Here is a 14,205-nt window from a genome sequence, read left to right as displayed (position 1 = left end):
TGCCCATATTCTCAAAGGACAATATTCTCCTCTGTTAAATATTTTTGTCTTGTAAAAAGGCCGGGATGAATGCCCAGGAGTGAGTGAGTGTATGTCTGCTTATGTCTGTTTGCATGTTCCTCCCCTTCAGGTCAGTCATTGGAATTGCCAGGTATGCCTCAGACAAAGCTTTTGATGCTTCATGAACTGTATTCACAATTCTTACTGCCTTGTTTCATTGATCTAATCCCCTTGTGTTTCCCAGAACATCTCGCTTTGCCTCATTCCCTGAATACTTGGTAGTGCAGATAAAGAAGTTCACTTTTGGTCTTGACTGGGTTCCCAAAAAGTTTGGTAGGTATCTTTTGCATGCTTTTGCTTAAAACATCAAATTAGCCACTCAAAAAACATAGCATGTGAAAGAGCCCATGTGGTTGGCTTCCAGAAACAGTTACATTTCATTCATTTTCCATTATTCCCACCTTTTTCTCTTGAATCTGAATATATGATAAGCACCGACAATAAAAATTAGCACATGCTGACCCACTCATCTACTCATGGGTTTTGGAATGGCTGAATTCTGGGAGCAAAAAAAGGATCCCCACATTATCCAAGTAAACAGTGCTTTCCAAACATTAACGTGCATACCTGTTACCTGGGATCTTGGTAAAATGCAGGTGCTGACTCTGCAGGTCTGGAGCGGGGCTTGGGGCTCTTTGTTTCTGACATGCTCTAAGGTGCTGCTCATGCTGGCCCAAGACTGCACCTGGATGTGCAAGGTGCTAATAAGATACTCTCCCCTCAGCATCTCTCCTTGGCCTCTGAAGCAGGCAGGTGTTGCTGATAACATTCACTGAAGTCACATATATTTTATTAATAATAAGATGAGTACAGTCAGTTGCATTAAACAGCTGAAAAAGGAATGTGACTGGCTTAATCGGGCTTTCCTCTTGCTAATTTTAAAGGCTCTTGACCACTGTTAGAGGTTAGTTTCCCAGACAATGCATAAAAACATTTTTTCCACCTACTAGCAAGGTGTGGTGAGGCTGTCATCAGTGCTCAGGAAGGATGTCCAGTTGTACCCTCTGTGGTTTCTCAAGTAAGTACCTCAGACTGTTTGCCAATCTTTTAGTTCTTATGTTTATGAGCACTTAAACAACTCAAGTCTTACCCTGATTAGTTAAGCACTCTTCTGAAGGGACTAGTAGGAAAAAGAATGTAAACTTGGTAAGAATGATTTTCCAGAAACCTCCAGCACTAACAGTTTACAGAGCATTTGCCACATGACATATGCAGGACTTGACTGCTTCTGCAGCAGATCTTTGATTTTCCTGCCAGAATAATCTGTGTGCAAGGTGCTCATGCCTCAGCCTTTCCTCTGTAGTCCTGAGGAGTACCTGAGAGAGAAACTTGCTTCTGAAGACTTTGATTTACTTTGGAAACTGTTCTTATTTTTCTTTGTCCTTGGAATTTCCATAAAGGATGAAAAAATTTCAGATCAGATTTCATAGACTTGTAGAATTTAGTGGAGCCCCAAAGTTTGCTTTAATGAACCTGAATTTTTCTGTTGCAGAATAATTGTATTGATTTGTTGGTCAGACATGTTAATTTTGCTATCCTGAGATTTCCTTTTTTTTTACTGAGCTTTCTTTGGGTTATTGTTTTAAAATAGGGTTTATGTACCTGGCATCATAACTGGTTTTGGGGATAGTATTTTCAGTTTCTGTTTGCCAGCCCACAAGACATACGCAGCATGAACATTTGAACCCATTTTTCATTATTATCATATCTGAATATATGCAGTATTAAGTCTCAACAGCCAATTAGACTGATAAATTTTGTATTTATACAACTGAGCTAAGAAGTTAAAGCCCCAGGACTAATATACTTGGGATTCAGTTAGTTTCTTTAAAACTTCATTCTTTGTTTATTATCTTAGGATAATCATAGTACCCATCACGATGTAAACAAAAGAATAAACTATGGGTTGCAAACTCAAGTGCCTAACAAGGACAAGGTGATAAGATAAATGAAAGAAGTGGGCCGAGCATAAGAAACACATACTTGGCTATTTCGGTCTTTCTTGGGTATTCTTACTTTGGATAAAGACACAATTAGAACAACATTTATCTGCTGTAAGAATCAGAATAACCCAAATAGGATGCTCAGGATCATGGGGGCAATAGGAAGTGGTAGGGAAATCTAGATTTTTAAATTAAATATTCTGATTTAAGAATTGAAATTTGTTGCCAACACTTTAAAAACATCAAACAGAAAGGGTCTGGGCTAGACATGGTCTATGGGCTACCTACCAGTTGTGACCCCTGGCGTACCCCATGTGTTTTTGTTCAGTGTGAAAAAGTACCACCCTCTGCACTTTCCCTGGTTCTCTATTAAAATCCAGTCCATCTCGATGAGTCTGCTAATCTAGCAGTCCACTCCAGGAGACTGGAAAGCGTACCTTAGCTTGGCCTGGACACGCGCATTGAGAACTAGTGGCCCTGGTCTTAAGAGGTGATCGTGGGCTTTGGGAGAGTCCAGTGAATGTAACTGCTCTCATTTTGCAGATGTTTCTGTTGATATGCCAGACCTCCTTGACATCAACCATCTCCGAGCCAGGGGGTTACAGCCAGGAGAGGAGGAACTTCCAGATATCAGCCCCCCCATAGTCATTCCTGATGACTCAAAAGGTACCACCTACTGCCAGGAGGATGTTCTCTTACCACCCCCCCTTCTCTGCTGGAATAGTCTCTTTCTTCCACCACTCTGCTGTCCCTTGGCTGCTGCCTCCTGTGTTGTAACCCGCTTTCCTGTGTTGTAACCATAAACTTACGTAGATGTGGGAGGAGGCCCAGACCCATCCCAAGAGTTTGAATGGACCTGTGGGAATCACTGGCAGCAAATCTCCAGGAAGTTTTTAGCTTATGTTGGCTCTGGCTTTGCCTCCTACTCTCTCTCTCCTTCCCCTAAATGGGGCCCAAAAGGGAAGAGGGAGAGTGTTTTCAGTAGACTCAGTCTGTGCCATTCTTGGGAGTACCTTTGGACCATCAAAAGGAGAAATTCAGCAGCGTGTGTTGGTTTTAAGAATCTGGACCATATTATCCAGATTTATCATTGCTTCATAAGCAAAGGAGTGGTTTGAGTTTCTCTTATGCTCCGTGAACAGTAAGTTGGTCATTGTTCAGAATGCTTAGCTCTGTAAGTTAAAAGGGTGTGGAAGGAATAGTTGCTTCACCTGCGTGGTCCAAGGACACTTGAAAAATCTTGGTTCCGTTACTAGCTCAGTTTTTCTGATGAAATCAGTTTCATCCTGGCTTTGCTCACCTGTTTACTGTTTACTTTCTCAGTCAGTTAAGAAGGTAAATTGACTAATAGTGAGAGCACTCTGGGCTCCTCCAGCGAAGGCTCTCCATCAGTTGAGCAGTGGATATTATTGGTGACCATGTTCAGGTTCTGAAGAAGGGAAAGGTGAATCCAGGAGGAGCAAGACAGGATTCAAGATAGGCGTTTATGTTACCTTATTCTCTAATGCTAAATCAAATGTTAAATTATGGGGTATGGAGAGTAGAGAAGGGACATTCAGAGTTATGTGGTACAGGCCATGCATTAAAGGGGTTAGAGGAAGAAGAGATCAGTATGAGCATCAGATACATACAATGTGGTTTATTACACCGCTCTTACTTTCGCTTATGGTCATAACAGAAGCCTTGGTTTGAATTTTAGAGTTCTTAGAAATACAGGGGGAGAAATGGTTTAGTTCATTAAGATAATAATTAGAACATCATGTTTTATTTGGCCTAAATGCCTGAAATCTGGTATTTTCTCTTCTTACTGTAATGATTTCATGTTCTGCAGGCTGGGGTGGTCTGTGTGGGGAGCTGAGGGGTTGACAAGAACTTGGGTCCTGAGGGGTGAGGAAGTTAAGGAGGGTCCAGAAGTGACTCTCTCTCTAAAACTGTTTGCTATGATTTGGTCTCATTTTCTGCCTTCTCCCTCAATTTCCAGATCGCCTGATGAACCAACTGATAGACCGTAAGTATTTTTGAAGTTTTTCTCAGTGTCCTGAAATTGATATTGGCCTGATACATTTATCTGTGGGAGTTCAGTGAAGGCACATTATTCTCTAAATGTGTATGTGCAGCTTTTGCTGGGTGGGAATGATTCTTTAAAAGTTGAGTTACAGCCAAGTGTAAACCAGTGATGTGGTCATTAAATGGCCCTGTAGCTCAGGAGAGGGACTGTTAGCATGAGATCTAACTAGTCCTGGGTTGCAAACTTGGCATTGCCATTTATGACCGTGTCACCTAGAATAATTTGCTTAACTTCTCTGAGCCTCAGTTTCCTCATGTGTGAACAGAGGCTAACGATACCATCTCTTCCCTCTCTGGCCATGTGAGTAGGCCTCTTTCTGCAATGATGGCAAAGCAGCCAGTCATTTTTTCCAGTCCTGATGCTGGACATGTAATAAAGACACACAACTGGCAGGACATGGTAGTATCAATGCTCTCAAGGTTATTAGTGTCACTGGGTTGTGTGTTAATTTTGTAGCCTTTTAGTTCCTTAATCCTGTGGGGGTTGATACTCTTGGTTTTTGAAAAAGAACATTAAAAACAAATTATAGTGAATATTTAGGTATTAATTAGTAGGAAGAGGGAGCATTTAACACTAAATACTCTGAATCTTTTTGTCTACAAAGCCTTTCTAGAAACATTATTGTTAATTTAGAAGTTTAAGTGTTTTATATTGCTAATGATTGATCATATGGTTTAGACCACCACATTTCCTTTCTTGAGTCAATTATGATTTGCTGATTGGTATAAGAAGCTGTTAGGGTCAACCAGCGTCTTGGGAAAACCGATGCCATTATAAATAATCTAATTGCAGTAACAGTGGCTGTTAATGCTTTTGAATAGTAACCAGAAGTCACATTGCATTTATTATTCCATAAATTCTTTCAACAGTGTATAACTTTATACAAAGTCCAAATTCTCATTTGATTATCACAGTAAGAAGGGCAAGGTGACCTTTTTACAGGGGATAAAACTGAGACCCAGGAAAGTTCATAGACCCAAGAGCTGGGACCCGAGCTAGGGCCATGAGTTAAGTACCTCTCAATTTTTCCTGGAATCTGAGAGGTTTCTGGCTACTCCTGATCCTGCAGAGATCTGGCCTGCAGGATCTTGCCCCGGGGGAGAGGATGGGCAGGTGGAACTGACTGTGCCAGCGGGGTCTGTCTCTGACCAAGAGCTCTCTGCCATTTGCCAGGGTTGATGGTTTGCCCATTGATTTCCTCCTGGATCTAAGCTTGCTGTCTTATTAGCAATTACCTTTATTCAGCAGGAGAAAATGGGATTATTTGGGGGGTCCATTTATATTTGCATTCTACCTGTCTCAGATTCTTAAAGGTAATAACTGATTATTTTATTATAAAAGTAAAATGATACTTAGAAACTTTGGATTAGCAGTAAGGGTCATCTGTGTTTCACTACAGTCTGTAACCACCATTAACATTCGGCATCTATCTTTTACTCTTCTTTACTGGTGTCTGGCTCACTTTATTTTTCACAAAAATGGAATTATATATTTTTGGTCTACTATGTTATATACATACGCACACTTACTATTGCACTGCCTTTCTTAAACTGCTTTCTAGGGAACATTAGAGTCTTCAGATGTTGAAAGGTGTTCTGTAGAAAGAGTTCCATAGTTTCTTTCCTGTAAGAGTCTTCGTTATAGGACTTTTGAGTCTTCACTATGCTAATGCACAGTGTGAATTTCTAAGGAGCGAATAGAGATGTAGTTTTCAAAATTCATTTGACCATGGAAACTCCTTTTTTGTAGGTCAATACTTACATCTCTCTTAGAACACTAGGATACCCTAGAACACAATTTGGGATTAACTGGTATCCTATATCATTGCTTTCTTAAAATTTGGCCTGATAGGATGTTGTATGTATCTTTGTAAGGCGTAACTTTGATACACACATTTTCAGTATAATTTTGTAGAATGGATCTCTCTCTATTTAATTCTTCCAGTAATTGCCATCTTTGGCAGAATTTTCAGTAAAAACCTCAGGACATGGAAAATAAAAGGAATTTATTTTGTGTTCCTTTTCCCACTCCTGACCTTTAGTATAATTTGACAGCACTATAGGGGTGTGTATGTATACATTTAAGCACATGCATGTATATACATGTACAAATGTACACATACAAATCAAGAGGTATATGCATACTTGTATATGTGTACACACGTGTACATACACATACACATATGTGCTTACACATATACACACATCTCTATATTATTATGAAAAGAAAAGAAAACAGAACTCCCTGTGTCCAAGCCCAGGTTAGGTTTGTAAAATCTCTTAAACATATACAATCAAACACATTCATTCCTCTGTACTAACCATTTGGACTCTCCATTTTCCAGAGCTGATTACTTCCTTTGATTGTGGATATACCTAAAGGTCTGCTATAACATCCTTTGGGATTTAAGGAACAGGCTTTCTGGCCTGTAGATAATGCTTTTCTCTTCAAATTTTAGTCATAGGAAGGCTGCTGTAGAGGTCTTGAGAATGATCTGAGGCTGAAGTGGTTCTGGGAATACACTAAATCTCCCCATATGAAATTAGAGAATTGTTTTTCAGTGCTTGGATTATCCAGGTAATTACCATGGTTCCTGATTAGGTCAAAGATATACCCAGCCCAAATAACTTAATATTTGGATGGCTTTAAACAAAACAAGACAAAGTTAAACCACCTTTTACACCCCAAACAAAATGGGACTTTATCTTTGGATAGCATGTGTATAAGGGGGTGAAGTGAAGCTAAGAAGAAAGAGTGTTTATTTTTTACATCAGAATATCCTGTTGTGCTCTGTAGCATCAGACATCGATGAGTCATCAGTGATGCAGCTGGCCGAGATGGGCTTCCCTCTAGAAGCATGTCGGAAAGCCGTGTACTTTACTGGAAATATGGGGGCCGAGGTGGCCTTCAACTGGATCATTGTTCACATGGAAGAACCAGGTAGGTGGTTGGTAAATGGAGTGGCTTTGGAGTCTGATGGGATCCTTAGTATGCTAAGTTTTGGTCCTTCCATGACCTCTGGATGTGTTCCAGGAAATGACTTTTTAGCTCGTAATTTAGCTTTTTAGCTCACTTTTATCTGCTGCTGTGGTGGAGGTACTTAGCCTGTGTGTGAAAGTCACAATGTTTGTCTTTCCTCTCTTTTTTTTTTTTTTTTGAGAGAGCATCTCTCATATTTATTGATCATATGGTTGTTAACAACAATAAAATTCTGTATAGGGGACTCAGTACACAATCATTAATCAATTCCAAGCCTAATTCTCAACAGTCTCCAATCTTCTGAAGCATAACGAACAAGTTTTTACATGGTGAACAAGTTCTTACATAGTGAATAAGTTCTTACATGGTGAACAGTGCAAGGGCAGTCATCACAGAAACTTTCGGTTTTGAACACGCATCATGAACTATAAACAATCAGGTCAATTATGATTATTCATTTTATTTTTATACTTGATTTATATGTGAATCCCACATTTCTGAATGCTGAAGTGGTAGGTAGATGCAAGATAAAGGTAGAAAACATAGTTTAGTGTTGTAAGAGGGCAAATGTAGATGATCAGGTGTGTGCCTATAGACTAAGTATTAATCCAAGCTAGACAAGGGCAACAAAACATTCACGGATGCAGAAGGTTTCTCTCAAAACAGGGGGAGGTGAGGTTCTAAGCCTCACCTCTGTTGATCCCCAATTTCTCACCTGATGGCCCCCCTGTGACTGTGCCTGTCTTAGGTTGTTCCTTCCTTGAGGAATCTTACCCATCTCTGGCTAACCAGTCATCTTCCGGGGCCATACAGGGAAATGTAAAGTTGGTAAGTGAGAGAGAAGCAATATTGTTTGAAAAGTTAAGCTTTTTACTTCTTTGCAGATTTATGCCCTGTGGCTTCTATGCCCAGCATTTGTCTTGAGGTATCTTTACCACTTGGAAGAATTATGATACTCAGTAATTTTGATATGAGGCACGAATTCTACTTACAGGTTGTAATTAGGAAGGAAGAAGAAAAGTTATAGAAGTAGCAGATGGAAGAAAACATGGGAAGATTGATTATTTCTTTTGACATATCTTCTTGTAGAGTAACTTAAGCATGTATAGGCTTTAAACTACTAATTAAATTGCATGCACACATTAACATAATAGGAATACAGGTACATAACCAAAGCAGACCTACAATTACCAGCCATCTACAGTGAAGCCAAGAAAACCAGTTAGGCACCCTAGGCATTTGTGAAAACTTATCAATGATATGATGGATATTGTCTAACTGAATTTGAATATTTTGAGAAAAATTAGACAAATTAAAACAACACATTCCTGGGAACTGTTCACATCCCATATGTTCTTTTAACAGTAGATAGTCTATAGTCACAAGATTTTGGAGTGCTGCAACTTGCACTTCTCCTAATTCTTGGTTGAGTTCCAACAGTATAGATCCAGTCAAATTTGTTGTTTTACTGTATGCACAGGCCAGCTTAGATATCTCCTTCTTCATTCCAATGGCAAGTCCAGGAACTGGTGGGATGAATGCAGCTACAACTGCAACAGCACCAGGATCTTTGTTGGAAGTTTTTTGATGATCATCTTCTGGAATGACTCTTCCAGAGAATGTTGATGTTGGAAGTTCTTTTTCATATTGTATCTTAATTTGTTTTCTGGGTAGCCAAATTAGGCTTTGATCCTCTCTATAAACACAAACAAACCCCCTGCCCACATTTTGATATGCCCTTTATACCATTGTGAAGAACCTATTGGAGATCACTACACAGGGACTGCCTTTTTTTCTTTTTTTTCTTTCTTTTTTTTTTTAAGAGAAAGGAATATTATCAGAAAAATGTACTTCCATAGCTGATCATTTGACACCCTTTAAATGATCAAAATTAGGGATATTTAAAGCATGCATTAATTGGTGATTTGCAGTTAGTTTTATCCTATCAGGGAGTAATCCCCCTCTTCTTTCTTTTTTTTTTATCGTTAATCTACAATTACATGAAGAACATTATGTTTACTAGGCTCTCCCCTATACCAGGTCCCCCCCACAAACCCCATTACAGTCACTGTCCATCAGCATAGCAAAATGTTGTATAATCACTACTTGTCTTCTCTGTGTTGCAAATCAAAACCACAATGAGATACTACTTCACATCCAATGGAATCACTATAATAAAAACATTAATAATAAAAGTTGGTGGGGATAGAGATATTAGAACCTTACATTGCTAGCAATATAAAATAGTACAGTGTTAAGACAATTTGGTGGTTCCTCAAAAAGTTAAACATGGAGTTACCATATGACACAGCAACTCCACTTCAGAGAAATGAAACACATGTCCACACATGACTAATGATGTAGAGCATCTTTACATATGCTTATTGGTCATTTACTCTATCTATATATACACGCACACATATACACATGTGTATTTTTATGCTTATTGGTCATTTAAATATATATGTCTTTATATATAGATAAGTCTTTTGCCCATTTCTACTGAAATTATTTGTCTTTTTCATTGTTGAGTTCTATGAGTATTTTTTATATTTTGAATACAAGTATCTTATCAAATGTATGATTTGCAAATATTTTCTCCCATTCTATGGGTTACCTTATCACTTTCTTAATGGTGTGTTTTGAAGCACCGAAGTTTTTAATTTTGATGAAGCCTAATATATTTGTTTTTTTCTTTTGTTACTTGTGCTTTTGGTATTATATCTAAAAGCCATTGCCTAACCCATGGTCACAGAGATTTGCTCATATGTTTTCTTCTAAGAGTTTTGTAGTTTTAGCTTTTACATTTGGGTCAGTAATTATTTTGAGTTAATTTTTGTGTATGGTGTGAGGAAGGGGTTCAATTACATTCTTTTGCATGTAGATACACAGTTGTCTCAGCACCGTTTGTTGAGAAGACTCTCTTTTCCCTATTGAATGGTCTTGGTCCCTTTGTGGAAAATCAATTGACTATAGATACGTGAGCTTATTTCTGCAGTCTCAATTCTATTTAATTGAACTGTATGTTTTTCTTTAGGCCAGTACCTAGTTGTCTTGATTATTGTAACTTTGTAGGTATTTTTCTTTCTTACCTCTTAAGTGTTGTTTATTTTAAGACCAAAAAAAGAAAAAGACTTGAGTGTATTTATTTTCCCTAGATTTTGCTGAACCACTGACCATGCCTGGTTATGGAGGAGTAGCTTCGGCGGGAGCCTCTGTTTTTGGTGCTACGGGATTGGATAACCAACCTCCAGAGGAAATTGTAGCTATTATTACCTCCATGGGATTCTATCGAAATCAGGCAATTCAGGCTCTACGAGCAACGGTAAGCATGAAAGACTGTGTGGGTGAATATCCTCTCCTTACTGGAGGTGGTTTGTATTTCTGTCAGTAGCATTTGAGACTTTCTGATGTCCTTTGATCATTTTGAATTGTGTTTGTCTCACTGTATACCCCACCATGGCCCACAGTGTTTATTTGCATGTAGTATATATAAGGCTAAAATAATCAGATGGAGAGTTTAAGAATAGGGAGATTAAAAAAAAAGAGAGATAATAGAGTTGGGTCAAGATGACAAACCGAAAGAAATGCCATTTCATCTTAATGTTTATTAGCAGAGGGTCAACGATTTGACTTGGAGCTTGCTTGTGGCCTTTGAGCAAAGAGAGATACTGAGATTCTGTGTTCGGTGAGGCAGTTCTTTAGAAGAAATTATGCTTTTTTGATACCAAGACCTTGGAGAAATGTCTCTCAGAAGTCCTCATAGAGAGGACTGAATAGTTCCTTGGAATTCTCTGCTTCTGTTTCTCTCTGCAGAGATAGAAGGCTCTTCTAGTTTTGCATTTCCTGCTGTTATCAGGAGAGAAGGGACCGTGAAACTGCAGGGTAGATAGAAAAGTCTTCCTCTTGCAGTGCACCTGCTTGTTTAATATTGAGTGAAGTACTTAAAAAAAATCCATCCTTCCTTGCCGCACTATAATCCACTGTCAAGTGGATGTCTGCTGCCAACCCTTCTTGCTGTCCTGACTGGTTGCCTGCTACGGTCCGTTGCTGAGGTCACTGCGGCTCTTGACTGGCTCATGGGAATGTGGCTGGAACAACCTGTTTCCCTTTAAAATGCTTGAAATATCTCAACCAGAGTTTGTTTCATTCGGGGTACTTGCTTATGCCCCACTTATTTTACTTGCTTAACTGTTTCATTAGAGATTCTGACTATATCTAAGCAAATTCTTTAACATGCCAGTGATCACAAACAGGAGAAGACAGAAATGTTTTTACAGCCAATTGAGCTGAATTGCATGGAGTTCAGTTTAAAAGAATTTAACTGAACTAACCAATGTTGTCATCACTAATCAAAGCATTAACCTTTGATTGCAATTCAGCCATTCTGCCAACATTTCAGGAGAGGAGGTACTAACATAGGACTCACGTTGGCCCCCATCTACCTTGCATGGTTATCTGCAGGAAATACAGTTGGTAGAGAACATAGTGTGTGCAATAGTGTGGCCTTAGAAAGGACTGCACTTAAACAAATGCCTTACTCTTTGGCATTCTGCACATTGTCATTATCAGCATCTGCCTACTGAAATGCTGAGCTAATGCTGATACGGGCTTTGGAGTACTGATTTGCTGCTCAGAACTGTTATCCAGTGAATCCAGTTCCAGACCTCCAGTGGGAGGCCTGCAGAATGCCAACGGAACATGCATTCCAGATACAGTCAGCTTTTTACTCACTGGCTCTTAAGATTAATGAATTCAGGCCTCTTGTGTGCTATCTGCTTGACACCCTGGTTCACATGGTCAGGATGTAATGAGGCCTGGGGACTGCATACATTGTAAAAATGTTTTATTTTATTAGAATAATAACCTGGAAAGAGCACTGGATTGGATCTTTAGTCACCCTGAGTTTGAGGAGGACAGTGACTTTGTGATCGAGATGGAGAATAACGCCAATGCAAACATAATTTCTGAGGCCAAGCCTGAAGGACCTAGAGTCAAGGATGGATCTGGAAGTAAGTTCTTGCCTTAGGGATTGTCTGAGCAATCTAACTACACATTCAGCTCATGCCCTTCCCTCCCACCACTCATATCAAAACCTTTGCCATCATTCGAAAGTTAGCATAGATCCCATCTTCTCAAAAATGGTGCATTTTGCCACTCTGTGTGGCCACAGGGATGTGATAAAGCCTTGGACAAACTCTGGGTCATGTTTCCTACTGGTGTGCATGCTTAAGTTTAGTGCCAGCTTTGACTTTGTCCTTTGAGATAAAAACTTCTCATGGACCATGGAAGGTTTTATTTAAAAGAGAGCATTTATTTTCATGGTGGTATTTTTTGAACAGTTGAAAAGTAGTATGCTGATAATTTTCTGAAGGGCTGGCAGAATGGCAGGAATAGGTGCAATAGACCAATATTCTACCTTTTATTGACAAGCACTTATATATGTCACCAGTGTGTGCCAGGTTTTATTCTAAGAATTTTGCATACAAACACTCCTTTAATCTTAAATGCACCCATTTTACAGGTAAGAAAACAGAGGCACAGAAAGGTTAGATAACTTGCCCAACGTCACACATCTTTTTAAGAAGTGAAAACAAGATTCAAACCCAGAATCCTTTCTACACCATTGTGATACCCTGCTTCTCAGGCTGAAATTGCCTTCAGAATAATGGTGCAGGCTCTTTTGCCTGGCACTCAGCACCTCCTCCAGTCAGATCCCAGCCTACCTTGTCTCTCAGAGTTATTTCTTCTGCACCCCCTTTACCTGCAGCTGAGACACCTGGTACTACAGCTGCGCTATTAGCCTCCTCAGCTGTCATCAACCCTCTTCTTGCTACTTGCAGGCCTTTGCTTAAGTTGATCCTTAATTGTGAAATGCGCTTTTCTCCTATCACTGCACACTAAAATCCTTACTGTTGTTCAGAGCTTAGCCACAGATTCCATTCCTCTCAACTGCTTTCTGAGGTCCTTGTCATAATCAGTCCACCCTTAGCTCATATGCTAGTAATAATTATACAAATATTAACAATACTTTCATTTGTGCCACATTTATTCCTCATAACAACCCTACAAAGTAGGTACCATCATCTCCATGTTACGGGGGAAGAACTGAGGTAGAGAAAGTAAACTAACTTGCCAAGATGACAGAGCTAGTGATGGGCAGAACCAGAGTCCAACCCAGAAGTCTGCCCCCAGAGCCTGTGCCCATAGTCACTGTAATATAGTGTCTGTTCTTATTACCAAGTTCATCTTGCAATATAATTTTGCATTTGAATATTTGTCTTTCCCATTTGACTGGGAGTTGGTGGAGTACAGAGGCCATATTTCTTTTATAGAGTTTATGGTGTCTGGAACACAGAAAGTACCTAGTAAAAAATAACTGGATTCAATTTAATGTATATTAGCAGCATTTACTCCTATAACCATATAGCTGTAGCTCCTCATTAATGGTCTTACTCAACCTAACGTGTATGCACTGATCCAGCTCTAGAGAGGGAAACTTTCTTCTAACTGGGTAAGAAAAGGATGAGGTATAGGTCTCCCAACTTCCTTACTCATCTAAGGGGTCTCCTGTTACTTTGTGGAAATCAGAGGCTTGCCTAAAATATTAAAAGCTGTAATGGACAGGTTACCAGTAATGCATGAGCAGTATTTATTATGTGTTTCATGTCCATCAGTTCACTGCTTCCTTGATTTTCTGTAATGGACTTTTCTCTGGGGATGGTGAGTCCTTCTTACAGAAGGAATAAACCACAAGATGGGGCCATTGCAAAGCTGCTGAGGTACGTGGCTGCAGAGGGAGGGAGTCTGATCATATGGCTTCCTGTCTTCTGATGGAGCTTGGAGAGACCAGCCACTCTCTTGAAGATGGTCATTAGTGATACAGAACAGCCATGTCATCTCCGTGGACTTCGTGAACTCAGAGTGATGTGTGGACATTCCTGGCACTGCCGGTCCTTGAGTCCATCCTTGCATGGGCATGGGATGTCGTGGTGATGCTTTCAAGTACCCTTTAATTTAATGGCACTAGTGGCCAAACTCTATGGCTTTTCTCCTCATTGCCCCCAAATTTAGGGCTATAGTGGCTGCGAGTGGGAGAGACACTGATGGACTATGAGAAATCTCATAACATAGGCAGAATCTAAGGGTGAAGAA

At 39.6% G+C, this 14,205-nt stretch overlaps 1 protein-coding gene across 2 annotated transcripts in view; it reads left to right on the top strand.

Moving 5' to 3' along the window:
* USP13 (ubiquitin specific peptidase 13) overlaps nt 1-14,205 on the top strand; it is a 103,643-nt gene that overhangs the window by 75,842 nt on the left and 13,596 nt on the right. For both annotated transcript variants that reach the window (XM_073232029.1, XM_073232030.1), the window contains exons 14-19: nt 245-333; nt 2,547-2,669; nt 3,985-4,011; nt 6,868-7,011; nt 10,209-10,375; nt 11,909-12,062. In XM_073232029.1, the coding sequence (XP_073088130.1) occupies nt 245-333; nt 2,547-2,669; nt 3,985-4,011; nt 6,868-7,011; nt 10,209-10,375; nt 11,909-12,062 (704 nt within the window). The remainder of the gene's footprint in view (nt 1-244; nt 334-2,546; nt 2,670-3,984; nt 4,012-6,867; nt 7,012-10,208; nt 10,376-11,908; nt 12,063-14,205) is intronic.

Source organism: Manis javanica, chromosome 3 (genome assembly GCF_040802235.1).
Source record: "Manis javanica isolate MJ-LG chromosome 3, MJ_LKY, whole genome shotgun sequence".
Taxonomy (NCBI): domain Eukaryota; kingdom Metazoa; phylum Chordata; class Mammalia; order Pholidota; family Manidae; genus Manis; species Manis javanica.
This window is presented reverse-complemented; position numbering and strand designations above follow the sequence as displayed.